This window comes from Oncorhynchus tshawytscha, linkage group LG01 (assembly GCF_018296145.1).
Source record: "Oncorhynchus tshawytscha isolate Ot180627B linkage group LG01, Otsh_v2.0, whole genome shotgun sequence".
In the NCBI taxonomy this organism is placed as follows: Eukaryota; Metazoa; Chordata; class Actinopteri; order Salmoniformes; family Salmonidae; genus Oncorhynchus; species Oncorhynchus tshawytscha.
Genome location: NC_056429.1, coordinates 50,944,710 through 50,961,319, shown reverse-complemented (window position 1 = coordinate 50,961,319; position 16,610 = coordinate 50,944,710). Strand labels below are relative to the sequence as shown.

The window sequence follows — 16,610 nt, the reverse complement described above, 5'->3', positions numbered from 1 at the left end:
AGCAAATGTATGTTTATTAAATATTTAATTTATATTTATATTTATTTGTTTAATTCTTTACGGCAACGTCATGAAAAAAAAATCACATGAAATTGTAATAAAATTTCCTCTCAATCAATATACATACGTTTAATGATTTACTTACAGCCTTTCTATCTGATGTACGTCTCTTCTGTTACATACGGGAACCTTTGTCGTCACTGATGTGGGCCGTTCACGTGGTTCATTCCTTTCCTAGGAGCTTGTCGGAACGGGTGAATGCCTGGCGCGGATGGACCGGTGAAATTAGTCAAATTCACCCAAACCAACCTTCTCTTCATTCCGCGAGAAAGTCAGAAAAATGCCGGCATATTTCCAACGACCGGAGAATGCTCTCAAACGAGCAAATGGTGAGTCGTATATGATAATTTCTTAGATTTCCGCGCTTGCGTCCCAGTTATGTATTCACATTGGCTTGCCGTGGTTCGCTAGCTACGCATGGCGGGGAAGACATGTTGAAAGTATAGAGGTACACTCATTCAAGCCACCCGTGTCACTAGGCCTTAGAATAACACCACCCATAATTACGTTAAAAGGTGTCATAGCCCGGTCAATTCAACAACAGTACTTGAAATCTAAAATCACACCGATCAGATTTATGTCTGTCACTGATGTTAGGCCGGGTGCGTCGAAAAGTACCTGCCATCTTGTTCACACTGACTAGCTAACATTAACGTCAGCACGTCCTAGCCTTGAAGGGTTAGCTAACGTATTAGCATATCCCCTAGCTAAGCTGCTAACTAGTGACACGGGGATCAACTTGTTCAACTCACTCGGAAGTCACTAATAATCGGTTTCGCCACATCAACTGAAAGGTAAGAGCTGCTGATGGTTAATGTTTTTAGCCTTGTCTTGGATAATTAACAAGGTAACTAGCTAGATTGGATCACCAAAACAGAAGGCCCAGCTAAGATTGGCTATCAATGGGCGAGTTCGTTTTGCATCGCCCTGTTCCCCGGGCAGGGTTTGCATATCTCACCCCCCCATGAAAGTCGGTTGTCACGTGATGTTGTCATAGCTAACATTCTCTACTAATTAATCTTGCAGTTATATTGTCGCTCGTTAGTCATAACATATGGTTGGTTTGGGGTGTAGCTAAATACCTACTATAGTAGCTAAAGTGCAGCTGGTAGCCTAGCGGTTGGGACAGTACACGAAAGATCGCTGGTTCGAATACCTGAGCTGACAAGGTGAATAATCTGTCGATGTGCCCTTGAGCTTGGTCCTTAACCCTAATTTGCTCTAGTCTAGGGGTTCCGTACTACTACTGCTGACCCTGTAAAACAACAAATTTTACTGGACCTGTCTGGTGTATGTGATAATAAAAAGTCAGCTATCAGGGCCTCGTTTCCCAACAGCATCTTAAGGCTATGTTCATCATTGGAACGAACCTTCGTAGAAGCGTCGTTAAATCTCCTTCGACATCATTACTAAAGTTACACTTGAGAAAGCTTATAATCTAAAGACCACTTGAACAACAGGAAAATATGTGGTTAGATGTGTTGTCCCCCCTGCCGCGTCACTTTATACACAGACTTCCACAAAACAGAATCAAGATGTTTATCTGTCTCACGAAGTTGACTACAATTCCAAAGTTGCCAATGTCTGCAGTTGTTATAAACAAGCAAAGGATAAAAAGATGCTTCAAATGAGAGCTGAGATGACTGCTTTCAAATATAAATAGCCTAACTAAATTATAGGATATCTAGGCCCATATACTGTTATTTCAATGATATTGAAATCAATTTCATGTTAATTCAATGTTGTTTTATTTGGCTGCTGTCTGTAATTTCTGCCTCAATAAATGTAATGATGTGCCTAATGTGTGCAATGATGTGCCAAATCATGATTAAGTACGTTATTATAGGGTAAGCATTAGAATAAGCTGTCTCAATATTTGCGGCCACAAGTGATATCTTTCTAGGAGCTGATCTGTCATTATTGTGGAATAATTATAATATCAAGGTAAGATTTGAATGGAGAAAGCTGATCTGAGAGACGGGCGGACGGCCGTTCTTTCGAACCTCTCAGTATCGACACATGCCTCAATGATGCTCTTAGCAATGTTCTCTCGTTGCATCTTCGTCTGTTGTAGGAAAGATGCATCGTTAAAACACTCGTAAGCCTAAATTCCAGCGATGTCGGCAAAACCGGACTCCGATATTTGTAATCTATTAGGTGTCCTTTGTGCATGAAAGTTATATTGCAGCAACGGATTCACCTTCAGAACATTTTTTTCATCCTTTTTCGTGTAATGTGCTATGTTTTTACAGAGTTTTTGGAGGTGGGCAAAAAGCAGCCAGCTTTGGATGTTTTGTACGATGTCATTAAGAGCAAAAAGCATCGAACATGGCAGAAGATCCACGAGCCCATCATGCTCAAGTACCTGGAGCTCTGCGTGGACCTGCGCAAGAGCCACCTGGCCAAGGAGGGCCTATACCAGTACAAGAACATCTGCCAGCAGGTCAGCACACCAAGCCCTCTCTTGGACAAGCATAAACGTGGCATACTATTGATCCTACAAAAGTCACTCGCCTGCCGGAGATAAGTATGACCCTCTCTATTTTGTTCTGTAGGTGAACATCAAATCCCTCGAGGATGTGGTTCGAGCCTACCTGAAGTTGGCCGAGGAGAAGACGGAGACAGCCAAGGGGGAGTCGCAGCAGATGGTCCTGGACATTGAGGATCTTGACAACATCCAGACTCCTGAGAGGTATTTAACCTTTTATTTAACTTTGAGATATGGGTCCATTTGAAAACTTTTTCCAATGTAATGGACTGATACTAGATTTCAGATATATTACACTATCTGTAAACTTGATTGTTACCACCTTTTAATAGCTGTAAACATGATAACTATTGTGCTTCACCTCTGCTGTAAACCATTAGCATGGTGGTGATGTGTGCACAGTGATGCAATGTTGACGGTGTAGTTCTATGAGCTCAAATATGACTTGACTACCTTGTGTGATCCTAGTGTACTTCTGAGCGCTGTGAGTGGTGAAGACACCCAGGATCGTACAGACCGTCTGCTGCTTACTCCCTGGGTGAAATTTCTGTGGGAATCCTACCGCCAATGCCTGGACTTGCTGCGTAACAACTCCAAGGTGGAGCGCCTCTACCATGACATTGCCCAACAAGGTGAGCACAATCTGAACTTTTAACCTGATGTACATCCGGGTAGGCAACTACATTCACCCAATTTGTCAGTGGATGGTCAGGGAGCGAAAATAATTATACAAATTTTCACAGCAAATTGACCACAAGTAAGCCCCAAAAGCATTTCCTACCTGATTACATTGAGACATAAAAAAATAAAGTGGAAATACTTAAAACAGATTTCTGAAATTATTTTTATTTTGCTGAGTTCTTGGTGATTAGTTTAAAAAAAACAATTGAACCAAAAACTACAATCACTTTTACTGAATGTTGGGGGGCCCCAAAAATCACTTGAAGTCCCCGCCAACTCGCCAGAGCCTCATCAATGACATGGTATATACCCCCTTTGCTGCCCCCTGATGTACATTTTCAGTTCCCGGTTTGAGTGTAGGTTTGATGTTAGCTAACAATCTTGTTATTAGAAATATATATTAGTCTGAGATGCATAAGTGTTTAGGTTTACTCACCTTTTCTGGCACCATAATCAATTTATTGGTCCTTATCCTAATGTACTCCACAGCTTTCAAGTTCTGCCTTCAGTACACCCGTAAGGCAGAGTTCCGGAAGCTTTGTGACAATCTGCGCATGCACCTGGGCCAGATCCAGCGCCACCACAACCAGAGCACAGCCATCAACCTGAACAACCCTGAGAGCCAGTCTATGCACCTGGAGACACGCCTGGTGCAACTGGACAGTGCCATTGCCATGGAGCTCTGGCAGGTATGTCAAATATGATTAGCTTGCAATGTTTAGTTGTAACAATGTTGCATCTCAAATACTTCTATTGCTCATTTTTTCTTTTTTCAGCAGGCAATTTTATCTACCTTTTTATTATGAACATTGATTTTTATGTGTTGTGAATGGTGAAATTTGATTTTTGATTTTTACAGGAAGCTTTCAAGGCTGTGGAAGACATCCATGGTCTCTTCGCCCTTTCCAAGAAGCCCCCCAAGCCTCAACTTATGGCCAACTACTACAACAAGGTGTCCACTGTGTTTTGGAAGTCTGGGAATGCCCTGTTCCACGCCTGCACCCTCCATCGCCTCTACCATCTTTCCAGGGAGATGCGCAAGAACCTCACCCAGGAAGAGATGCAGAGGTATGGAAGCCCAGTCCTGACCAGTCTGTTGGAATGTGTGGCAAAAATAATTACTTGAATGGCCATTCCCTTAACAACAAAACAATTCAGACTTTTCATCAACCGGATTTATGGTTTCTCTCTCACCTTAATCACCTGTCGATCAGTCACCCTCACACCTCTGCCTCATTTGCAACTAATCAGAGCCTTTTTTTACAGGACACTGCCCCCGTCCTCTTCATGTTAATGTGCTTTTTGTCATCAATGTTTGTTGATGGGTAGATCCAAGGTTGCCAGTCAGGCAGTTGCTCACAGCTCTCCTCTCTCTCCCCCAGGATGTCCACAAGGGTCCTCCTGGCCACCCTGTCCATTCCCATCACCCCGGAACGCACAGATATTGCCCGCCTGTTGGACATGGACGGCATAATCGTGGAGAAACACCGTAGGCTGGCCACACTACTGGGCCTGCAGTCCCCACCAACCCGCCAGAGCCTCATCAATGACATGGTATATACCCACATGCATGGAACAGACTATAGAAATAACCATAGCTTTATGTTTGTGAGCAGACCGGTTAAAGTATGTCCCATATGTCAGTGTTAGGAGTTTGTATTCTAGTGCTGAACTTGTTTTAGTCCTGTGAACTACCTATACAGATACATTTGTTTACTACATAATTAACCATTCAAATAAACACTTGTTTTTCCATTGCTGAGATTTACTTGCATGATGTTAGCTTGTGACCCAGGTCCTAAAATAGGCTGTTTTGGTTTTTACCCCAAGAGAAGTCAGAGAAAGTTTAACCAACTGCTGTTTCTTTTTTTTAGTTGTCCTTTTGTCAGGGGTTGTTCACAGTGGAATGTGCATGTAATGTTTCCCCTTTAGGTTCGATTCAACTTGCTGCAGTACATTGTACCTGAGGTGAAGGAGCTGTACAATTGGCTGGAGATGGACTTCCACCCACTGAAGCTGAGCGGAAGAGTAACAAAGGTAACATTTGAATTCAGACAAGTTACAATGTTGCAACATTGGGCAATTTGACTTGCAACGGTCCAAAAAACAATATAAAATACATACACATATAACTCCTCTGAAATTACAACAATTTGTGTCATGGCTGATTTCATTTACCATTTTGTTTTTCTTCATGTATGGTATTGACTTTCCTCTTAGGTGTTGAACTGGGTGAGAGACCAGTCTGAGAAGGAGGCGGACCTCCAGCAATATGTTCCCCACCTGCAGAGTAACACCATCCTCAGGCTGCTGCAGCAGGTGACTTATTGCTCACTTATACTTTAATGGTCTGTCAATCTCTTAAACGATAACTGATGTCCTTGTAACTCTATACTGCAGGGATGGGCACTAGGAGGCCCGCGAGACGATTTTAAATACCACCCACGGTGGATTTAGTAATAATAAAATAAAAAGTGGATTAAACTACATTTGAACATCTAGTTTCTATCAGAATTTATGTTAATGTTTTAATCTGCCTAATGTATTTTAAAATAACTGTCCTTTTTACAGCACGCATTGATTATTATTTTATTTTTTTGACTAACAAACGGTCAAAAGAATATCCCGACGTGTCTCTCAAGCCTCAGGATGTTGCCCATCCCTGCTATCATTTGGAATGCATGATTTCATTGATTGTTACAATATGCAAATTGTGTTCCTATTAACTAGTCACTGAACACTGTTTTATTTTAATGGGATATTAGGTGGCTCAGATCTATCAAAGCATTGAGTTCAACCGTCTGGCCTCCCTGGTTCCATTTGTGGATCCCTTCCAATTGGAGCGCTCCATTGTGGATGCTGCCCGACACTGCGATCTGCAGGTAGAGTACTGGACATGGATTTGCCAATAATATTCTCTGTACAATTTTGCACAAACACCCATGTTGATTTTTCACCTAAATGCATAGGTTTTTCATACCTATACACTTTGAATTCAGTCAGTATTTCCACAACTAAAATATTAACACACTTCTGTTTGTTACACAGAATGGCACACTTGAAATCTTTTTGAAATGTCTTTTTCTAGGTTCGAATTGACCATACCACTCGGAACCTGAGCTTTGGTTCGGACTTGAATTACTCGACCAAAGAGGACTCTCCTGTGGGGCCGTTCTTGCAGAACATGCCCTCTGCCCAGATCAGGAACCAGCTGACAGCAATGTCGTCTTCCTTGGCCAAAGCAATCCAGGTCATCAAGCCTGCGTCCATGCTGGTGAGTACAGCCTCCCGTCGAGATGGCATTTGTACATGCACTGCTAGCCCTAAAAAAAAGTAGACAACGTCGCTGTCCTCCCTGATAAAATATCAAAACATGCTTTCTATTCCATCATCCCATTGTGCATTCCATAAATTATTATAAGCTATTTAAGGCATTTTGAAAATGTAACATTTTGGGCCAATACTATATGTATTGTTCTGTGCATACACACACACACACACAGCACCAATTCACATTGTGCACGAATAGGGGTTTCACGCCGTGTCAATCTTTATTGCTCCTCCTCATTCTCGCTCTAACAAACCTATCCCCATCTCTCACTCTTCTACCCCCTTTGTCCACCATTTCCAGAAAGAGCGCGAGGAGCAGAGCCAGCTAGCCATCACCGCCTACCTGAAGAACGGCCGCAAGGAGCACCAGCGCATCCTGGCCCGCCGGCAGACCATCGAGGAGCGCAAGGAGCGCCTGGAGAACCTCAATATCCAGCGGGAGAAAGAGGAGCTGGAGCAGCGCGAGGCGGAGCTGCAGAAGGTGCGCAAGGCAGAGGAGGAGCGCCTGCGCCAGGAGGCCAAGGAGCGCGAGAAGGAGCGCATCATGCAGGAGCACGAGCAGATCAAGAAAAAGACCGTGCGCGAGCGGCTGGAGCAGATAAAGAAGACCGAACTGGGAGCCAAGGCCTTCAAAGACATCGATATAGAGGTAAACTACACACAAGCTCAACTAAGCTGTACACTTGACACCTGTCCAACATAATGCTTTGTTAAAAATGAAAAGATCACATTGAGATCGACGTTAAGACAAGTTTTCTTCCCAATGGGTGAAACCCTTATCAGTACCGTAAGTGTTTGCCTGGAATGTACACTGAACAAAAAATTATATAAACTCAACATGTAAATTGTTGGTCCCATTTTCATTTGCTGAAATCAAAGATCCCAGAAATGTTCCATAGACACACAGCTTATTTCTCAAATTGTGCCCAAATTTATTTAGATCCCTATTGGTGAGAATGTCTCCTTTGCCAAGATAATCAATCCACCTGATACACCTTGTGCTGTGGACAATAAAAGGCCACTAAAATGTGCAGTTTTGTCACACAACACAATGCCATAGATGTTTTGAGGGTGCATGCAATTGGCATACTGACTGCAGGAATGTCCACCAGAGCTGTTGTGCCAGAGAATGGTAACTTCTCTACCATAACGTTTTAGAGAATTTGGCAGTTGCCCTCACAACCGCAAACCGCTCACCCACACGAAGCCATACATGTGGTCTACGTGTATGGCTTCGTGTGGGCGAGCGGTTTGCTGATGTCAACGTTGTGAACAGAGTGCCCCATAGTGGTGATCGGGTTATGGTGTGGGCAGGCAGGCACAAGCTACGGACAATGAAGACAATTGCATTTTATCAATGGCAATTTGAATGCACAGAGACACTGAAGATATCCTGAGGTCCATTGTCATGACATTCATCCACCGCCACCACCTCATATTTTAGCATGATAATGCACGGCCCATGTCGCAAGGATCTGTACACAATTCCTGGAAGCAGAAAATGTTCCAGTTCTACCATGACCTGCATACTCACCAGCCATGTCACCCATTGAGCGTGTTTGGGATGCTCTGGATCGACGTGTACGACCGTGTGTTCCAGTTCTCGCCAATATCCAGCAACTTTTCACAGCCATTAAAGAGGAGTGGGACGTCATTCCACAGGCCACAGTCAACCGCTTGATCAACTCTGTGAAAGAGATGTCGCGCTGCATGAGGCAAATGGTGGTCACACCAAATACTGACTGGTTTTCTGAGCCAGGTTTATGAAAGGTTTATGTGACCAACAGATGCATAGCTGTATTCCCAGTCATGTGAAATCCGTAGATAAGGGCCTAATGAATTTATTACAATTGACTGATTTCGTTATGAACTCTAACTCAGTCAAATTTTTGAAATTGTTGCATTTATTTTTGTTGAGTATAGATAACATCTGAAATCAAAGTTTATTGATCACGTATACAATTTTGCAGGTGTTATAAGCATTTCGCTGACCTGCAATATTTCTAGCTCAAATTGCAACAATATCTAGCAATACAATACACACGTAATCCAAAAGTAAAAAGAACAAAAATGTTAGAACAAGCAATGTCAGAGTCCGGAATATAAATCTATATCTAGAATGAGTTTTGGAAATTAAGTGTGGATCTACAATGGTGAAATGAACTAACTATTTAACCTCTCTTTTCACAGGACCTTGAGGACCTGGACCCTGACTTCATCATGTCCAAACAGGTGGAGCAGCTTGAGAAGGAGAAGAGAGAGCTTCAGGACCGCCTGAAGAACCAGGAGAAAAAGGTGAAGACGTTTACATTTCAGCAAATGTATATTCCTTGTTTTTGGTCTTGTCTGTTAAACAGGTGATGCATAAAGACCTCCACTAGGGGGAAAATGACTCGCTCAATGTTTCATGTGTGGACTGGTCCTTGCAGATTGACTACTTTGAGAGGGCCAAACGTCTGGAGGAGATCCCCTTGATCAAGAAGGCCTACGAGGAGCAGCGTGTCAAGGACATGGAGTTATGGGAGCTCCAAGAGGAGGAGAGGGTAAGACAATATATTTATTCATAGTCTATGCCTTTTGTGTTTAACATTCACAAAGCCATTGTAGATGGCAAGCGCGAACTGAACGCTCTAGCAATGGAAAACTGTCAGGCTGACTGGTCCATGTTTTTTGTGATGAATTAAAAAATATATATATTGTTACACAATGGTCAATGATTATGGTCCATCTGTTTTGTAGATCAGCAACATGAAGGTGGAGCGTGAGAGGGCCTTGGAGCACAAGCAAAGGATGTCCAGAATGATGGAGGACAAGGAGAACTTTGTGGGCAAAATAACAGATGCTCGAAGCTTCATCTATGAGGTAAATGCCATTTTTAAACTGGGTAGTTTGGCTCCTGGATGCTGATTGGCTGAAAGCTGTTATACCACGGGTATGACAAATAACTGTCTTACTGTTCTACTTACTTTGGTAACCAGTTTATAATAGCAATAAGGCGCCTCGGGGTTTGTGGTATATGGCCAATAAACCACGTCTAAGAGCTGTATGCAGGCATTGCGCATAAGAACAGCTCTTAGCCGTGGTATATTGGCCACGTACCATAAAATGTCATAAAATGTGTATGAAACCACCGACCCTAGAAGCCCATTGGCAATGGAATTAAAGGAAAAATCCGCCCAAAACCACTCATTCCTGTAATTTCAAGTGTCCCATAACACTGAACAATATTTCTTGTGGGGAATTTTTTTTTCATTTTGTCGTTATAAGGTTGGTAGCAATGTGGAATTCTGATGCAGCTCAGGTCGACTAAAAAACCCACAATGCAGTGCTATATATGGGCGGGCTAGCGAACATAGCTACACTTTAATACTAAAGTCAATATTAGCATGTGAAGTAGCTAGTTAGCTGTAATATCGCCTAAACAAACTGCACTATCAATTTAAGTCTACAATCTCACCATGTTTAACCTGTAGATCAATATGCCTCAGAGTGGAGTCTGACAATCACAATAGACTATATGTGGAAACACCTTAACACATTTCTCCTATTTGTCACTCGTCAGTCTATTGCATGACGAGTGACAAACAGGAGAAATGTGTTAAGGTGTGTTCACATATAGTCCTCATTAAAAGAACCAATCTCAGCCCTCTTTTTAAACTGAACTCTGTGGTTAAAAAGCTGAATATCTCAGTTCTCTTTTGCATTCACATTGCTATGTTTAGAAAGGAACCAAGATCTTTTTCCAACATTCACTCAATGCACTGTGGGTTTTTACAAAGTGCAGGCAGGACAAGCCATTCCATCAGAATGTGTGAACGGACAGCTAGATATTCCATATACCTACTTACATTTGGGAAGCTAATAGATTACAATTATGGCTCACATTTTAACTAAATGCAATCAGAAGATACTATTAACATTTACATATTGGTAACGGAATAAATAGCAGAAGAATAACTGCAGATTAAGTAATGCTGTAATTGAAAATTGTACACCCAATGTAGGCTACTGACCCTTTAAGAGCTAGAATATATTTTGCACTCTGTTGTGTTTTCTTATCTTCTCACACTATTCAAACCTCACAATCGAATGAACAGTTTATGAAGCTCTCTTAACCTATAGAGCACATCGCAAACAAATAATCTGAACTAAACTCCGCACATACAGTATTTTGGCATTTCTGTGCATCCTTGATAATCGCTAATCAATATCCAAAAATAGCACACATTTTTTCTGTGAACCTGCACAACATTTTCTCTCTTGTGGCACTAATGTGAGGGCCTATGGAGGGGGAAACGGTGTTGCAATAGTCTAGTGTGTGGCGCGGGATTAATACCAAGCAAACCTGGGGAGCTTAGTGTTCACATTGCCCTAAAAAAGGGAACCGGACCACAGAATTCAAGTGAACCAAGCTCTTGAAAAAAAAGAAATAGCAAACCGCACTGAGTTCACAAAAATTGTCTGAAAGGTGTGAACACCGTTAGACCCCATGTTAAATTCCACATTTCTTGAGGTAGGAATATATGGTCATTGGATCATTTGAGAGAAGACACCCTCCCACGTTATGACATCTGCCCGTATTGAAATCTGACATGTATGTTTTGGCAATCTAAAGGTCCTATTCCTATTAACTTCCAGTGTAGCAAGAGCAGCTTTATCTCAATGCTACGTCTTAACCGGCTGCATTTCTGCCTGCTTGAACGGCAATATCGCAGATCAACATGAATTGGCCCAGGGAATCGATAGAACATCACTCAGCGATGTTTTTGTGCAATGACACATTCAACATGGGTGAATATTTACTTTAAAGAGCTTCAGTTGCTGCAAATAAAGCAGGAATAACCCCTAAAAAAAAGTGGAGTTCTACCATGAGTTATTTTTGCCTGAGTTATTTTTGTACTTTTTGTTTTATTAAGAATACACCTCAATATTTTTGTTCTTGTTACCATCCAAGGAAAAACTGAAACAGTTCCAGGAGCGCCTGGTGGAGGAGAGGAAGAAGCGTCTAGAGGAGAGGAAGATCCACCGCAAGGAGGACCGTCGCAACACCTTCCACCGCCAGAAGGAGGAGGAGGCCCAGCGCATCCACGAGGAGCAGCTCAAGAAAGGTACCTCAGCGTCACACCTCAGGCCCAGAGGAGACTTGGTGTATCTAGTATGGATGTCAAATGATCTTAGATCTTGTCAACTCTGATGTTCCTCTTAAAGATAATAGTAGGTAATAGTTGATGTCAATGGAAAATATCTGCAAAAACTTAAGTTGTGCGCACAGATTTTGGGTCCAAGTGTGTTGGTTGGTGTTAATCTGGGTGTCCCATTTTTAGTCTTCAGTGTCCTGCTGTCTGACTCGACATGTTTTCCACGTGGTGTTGCAGAGCGCGAGGAGCGTGAGCGCATCGAGCAGGAAGCACGCGAGGCAGAGGAGGCGGAGTACCAGGAGCGCCTGCGCAAACTAGAGGAGCAGGAGAGGAAGCAGCGAGCCCGGCAGCAGGAGATCGAGGAGCGCGAGCGCCGCAGGGAGGAGGAGATGAGGGCCCCTGCCAGGTCTGAGGAGAAACCCAGAGGAGAAACGAAGGTAGCCTACTACACATTCTTGCCAACAACTCCTCCAGAGCACTTTCTCACAGCTTAATTTCTGTTGAGTCGAAGATGGCTCACTTTAGAGGGATGTTAAAATAATTATAATATTTCTACACAGGTTTATGTAGCAAGTTTTGTTCGCTCAGTGATGATTCTCCTTCATTGATCACTCAAAAGAGCGACATGAAATTAAATGCACTTCTATTTCACCGGCGAACTGAGAGCGAGAAGCACAGGCAGCCATCTCAACGTAAAAAGTGAAGTTTGTTGACATTTTGGGTGGAAATTGGGACATGAATGTACTCCATTCCCCTGTTTACTTAGTTATGAAGTCACAATCTCAGGTAAAGGTATGAGATGAAATTATCATAATGTTGCAAATAATGTTCAAAAAATATATATAAAAACTCAGCAAAAAAAAGAAACATCCTCTCACTGTCAACTGTGTTTATTTTCAGGAAACTCAACATGTGTAAATATTTGTATGAACATAACATAACAAGATTCAACAACTGAGACATGAACTGAACAAGTTCCACAGACATGTGACTAACAGAAATGGAAAAATGTGTCCCTGAACAAAAAGGGTGTCAAAATCAAAAGTAACAGTCAGTATCTGGTGTGGCCACCAGCTGCATTAAGTACTGCAGTGCAACTCCTCCTCATGGACTTCACCAGATTTGCCAGTTCTTGCTGTGAGATGTTACCCCACTCTTCCACCAAGGGACCTGCAAGCTCCCAGACATTTCTGGGGGGAATGGCCCTAGCCCTCACCCTCCTATCCAACCGGTCCCAGACGTGCTCAATGGGATTGAGATCCGGACTCTTCGCGGGCCATGGCAGAACAGACATTCCTGTCTTACAGGAAATCATGCACAGAATGAGCAGTATGGCTGGTGGCATTGTCATACTGGAGGCTCATGTCAGGATGAGCCTGCAGGAAGGGTACCACATGAGGGAGTAGGATGTCTTTCCTGTAATGCACAGCATTGAGATTGCCTACAATGACAACGAGCTCAGTCTGATGATGCTGTGACACACCGCCCCAACCATGACAGACCCTCCACCTCCAAATCAATCCCGCTCCAGAGTACAGGCCTCGGTGTAACGCTCATTCCTTTGACGATAAACGTGAATCCGACCATCACCCCTGGTGAGACAAAACCGCGACTCGTCAGTGAAGCGCATTTTTTTTGCCAGTCCTGTCTGGTCCAGCGACGGTGGGTTTATACCCATAGGTGACGTTGTTGCCAGTGATGTCTGGTGAGGACCTGTCTTACAAAAGGCCTACAAGCCCTCAGTCCAGCCTCTCTCAGCTTATTGCGGACAGTCTGAGCACTGATGGAGGGATTGTGCGTTCCTGGTGTAACTTGGGCAGTTGTTGTTGCCATCCTGTACCTTGCAGCATACCTCAGGCACATTCACGCAGATGAGCAGGGACCCTGGGCATCATTCTTTTGGTGTTTTTCCAGAGTCAGTAGAAAGGCCTCTTTAGGGTCCTACGGTTTCATAACTGTGACCTTAATTGCCTACTGTCTGTAAGCTGTTAGTTTCTTAACGACTGTTCCACATGTGCATGATCATTAATTGTTTATGGTTCATTGAACAAGCATGGGAAACAGTGTTTAAACCCTTTACAATGAAGATCTGTGAAGTTATTTGGATTTTTACTAATCATCTTTGAAAGATGGGGTCCTGAAAAAGGTCCGTTTTCCTTTTTTTGCTGTGTGTGTAATCTAAAGGTAATGAAAGTTGTACACTTTTCCTCTCCAGGACTGGGGTGCTGAGAAGGAGGAGGGAGGTGGAGGATGGAGGAGGCGTACTGAGGTTGAATCGGAGAGGCGTCGCCCTGTGCCTGATAAGTGAGTGGGACTTAATACAGACTGTAGTTTTGAAGCATTTCATCTGGTTAAAAATACTCTTTGTTCACTGGTCAAAAAAATCTTTTATTACTCTCTATATAGTGACGCCGTACCAGATAAGTGAGTGGAATTTCATTCAGATTGCATATCTAAAGCATTTTACCTGGTTTAAAATACTTTGTGTTCACTGGTCAAAGTGACCTGTCCTATAATGATGCTGTTCTTTCTCTCTCTAGGGACTGGAGAGCCGATGGCGGCGAGGACAAAGACAGAGAGCCACCCTCCAGGAGAGGAGGAGACGGCCCTCGCCGAGGTGGAGCCGACGACCGTGGACCCCCACGCAGGGGATTTGGGGATGACGACCGCCCCCTGCGCAGAGGCATGGACGAGGACCGTCCACCAAGGAGAACCTTTGGGGATGATGACCGGGGTCTTAGGAGGGGGGGGGACGAGGACCGCGCTCCCCGCAGAGGCTTCGATGATGGCCCCAGGCGTGGCTTTGACGAAGACAGAGGTCCTCGCCGTGGCTTTGACGACGGCCCCCGCAGAGGCACGGACGAGTCTAGGGCCCCCAGACGCGGGGCTGATGATGACACCTGGGGCCCCAGGAGAGGAGGAGATGACGAAAGGGGCGGGCCCCGTGACGACAAGCCATGGAAGCCAGCTGGCCGGCCCGGTATGGATGTTTCCTGTTCCTGTCCCAAATATGGATAATTGAAATGTGGTTGAATGTTTGTCTTGTGTAGTATGTTGTTGTGTTATTGAAAGCCCGCTTCCTTGTACTTGTTCTCCTATAATTGTATTAATTAATATTTAATAAACTTCTAATAGTAAATGTTTGTGTAGTGGCAACTTTTGCCAGTTCTTCTTACACGTTGTGCTGGATCATGGGCAGTTGCTCTGGTGTCTGCTTCAGGTGGTGGCTGGCGTGAGAGGGAGAAGGCCCGTGAGGAGAGCTGGGGTCCACCCCGCGAAGGTAGCAGCAGCAAGGAGGGTGAAGAGGTCGAGAGAGAGGAAAAACAGGAGAGCGAACGCTTCCCTGAGCGCCGCCCACCCAGGTCAGATGCACAGTATGTGGACTACAAACAGCACCACTGTGATGTGGAGCCTCAAATACTATATGATCAGGAGTGCCCCTAAACTAGTGGATGGTTTTACTCATATAGTGAAAGCTTACTAGTCTTAGAGGTGTTTTTATTTAAAAGAAATATGCCGTAATCGGGGACCTCTGTTTTCAGGGAGGAGGGAGGTGGTGGGGGTGGTGCTTGGAGAAGGCCGGGTGCTGATGATGAGGCGCCCAAGAAAAGCTGGAGAGACTCTGCTCGTCAGGAAGAGCCTGACCGCGAGGATCGCCCTCCTATCCGTCGAGAGCGACCTGAGCGCAGGGATGACCGTGACCGTCCCCCACCCAGCAGAGAGCCTGAAGAAGGTAAGATGAGCCTGCTCAGTCCTTTGCAAACCTACCTTACTAGCCACATGTTTTAAAATTTCGGTATAAAGTTTGGTTTTAAACCATTTAGCCAGCTCTGTATTCATTGCAAGCGTCAACCAGTATCAAGCATCAACCTGTTAATGCAGCAATACTCATACATGCCTATATCCTGAAAAATGAGACTTCTGTAACCCCTGTTCTCTGGCAGTGTTTCCAATCTGGAGGATGTATTTTTAAACACAGTACTTAGTTAAGATGCCACCCCCTAACGAGACAGATTCTCTGCCCACAGGAGGAGGCTCTTGGCGCCGTGCCGGCGACGAGAAGCGTGATGTGCGTAAAGAGGAACGTCCGGCTCCCCCCAGACCCAGAGAGGGTGAGCGTGAAGTGGACGGAGAGAAGAGCTCCTGGCGCTCGGAGAAAGACAAAGAGAACGCTGGTCGCGCAAAGAAGACCAACGAAGAGACCGACGATGACGGCTGGACCACTGTTGCCCGCCGCTGAGTCCACCCTCTGAGCATCTGCTTCCAATTGGCCTCACAATGACTGTTGTACACCTCTATTGCTGCCAGCCTCCTAGTAATTTTACCTTGGCATAAGCTTGTCATCTCATCAACGATCTCTATTGCCATTGAATATGTATTTTGCTAAAATTAAGGTTGCTTCTTAACCTAAAAACTAGTTAATTCCCATTTTGATGTGCATGCTTAGAGTATACAATTAGTCTCACTTAATATCTAGTGTGTGGTTCTATCTTAAAGCATTCAACCATATTTGACACAATGAGTTGCATGTTTATAGATAAATACGGCCTTTATTAATAAAGTACTTTGCTCAACAGTTGATTTTCTTTGCTCACTCAATTTCTCTGTGAATGCTCAAGGTCTGACTGATTGTGGTAGCATAGCTAGTAGCTACTTTGTAGAACTTCTTACACTTGGTCCTTTTTGAAGGATGCGCAGGATTTGTTATTTTCCTGGTAAGACCAGTTTTAGTAACTTTTTGGTTTTTACTGGGCTGCATCAAATGTGGCATTAACCCTCAAGCTAACAGCATTTTACATGCACTATAAATACCAAAGTATGGACACCCCTTCAAATTAGTGGATTGGACTATTTCAGCCTCGCATACGGGTGTATAAAATTGAGCACACAGCCAGGCAATCTCCATAGACAAA

At 43.9% G+C, this 16,610-nt stretch overlaps 1 protein-coding gene across 5 annotated transcripts; it reads left to right on the top strand.

Annotated features, from left to right (window-relative positions):
• Window positions 1-214: 214 nt before the first annotated feature.
• LOC112252738 (eukaryotic translation initiation factor 3 subunit A) lies at window positions 215-16,276 on the top strand. 5 transcript variants are annotated; one of them, XM_024424282.2, is made up of 23 exons: window positions 216-389; window positions 2,313-2,503; window positions 2,616-2,752; window positions 3,017-3,180; window positions 3,719-3,918; window positions 4,089-4,297; window positions 4,612-4,783; window positions 5,162-5,266; window positions 5,450-5,548; window positions 5,995-6,111; window positions 6,318-6,503; window positions 6,861-7,208; window positions 8,750-8,854; window positions 8,989-9,102; window positions 9,299-9,421; window positions 11,514-11,667; window positions 11,935-12,134; window positions 13,913-14,001; window positions 14,104-14,121; window positions 14,238-14,677; window positions 14,918-15,071; window positions 15,240-15,430; window positions 15,726-16,276. In XM_024424282.2, the coding sequence occupies exons 1-23, from the start codon at window positions 341-343 to the stop codon at window positions 15,935-15,937; spliced, it is 3,777 nt and encodes a 1,258-aa protein (XP_024280050.1). In that variant the 5' UTR covers window positions 216-340; the 3' UTR covers window positions 15,938-16,276. The 5 variants fall into 5 exon arrangements, with proteins under 5 accessions (XP_024280038.1, XP_024280050.1, XP_024280030.1 ...); XM_024424262.2 differs by having other exon boundaries at window positions 14,897-15,059; XM_024424252.2 differs by having other exon boundaries at window positions 14,897-15,071.
• The last annotated feature ends 334 nt before the right edge of the window (window positions 16,277-16,610 follow it).

What these genes read in the sequence shown, in the direction of transcription:
- LOC112252738 (XM_024424252.2), top strand. Translation starts at nt 341, where the DNA reads ATGCCGGCATATTTCCAACGACCGGAGAATGCTCTCAAACGAGCAAAT. An exon ending in CCCGACACTGCGATCTGCAG is followed by an intron (nt 6,112 to 6,317) that starts GTAGAGTACTGG and finishes GTCTTTTTCTAG; the next exon opens with GTTCGAATTGACCATACCAC. An exon ending in CCACCCAGGTCAGATGCACA is followed by an intron (nt 15,072 to 15,239) that starts GTATGTGGACTA and finishes CTCTGTTTTCAG; the next exon opens with GGAGGAGGGAGGTGGTGGGG.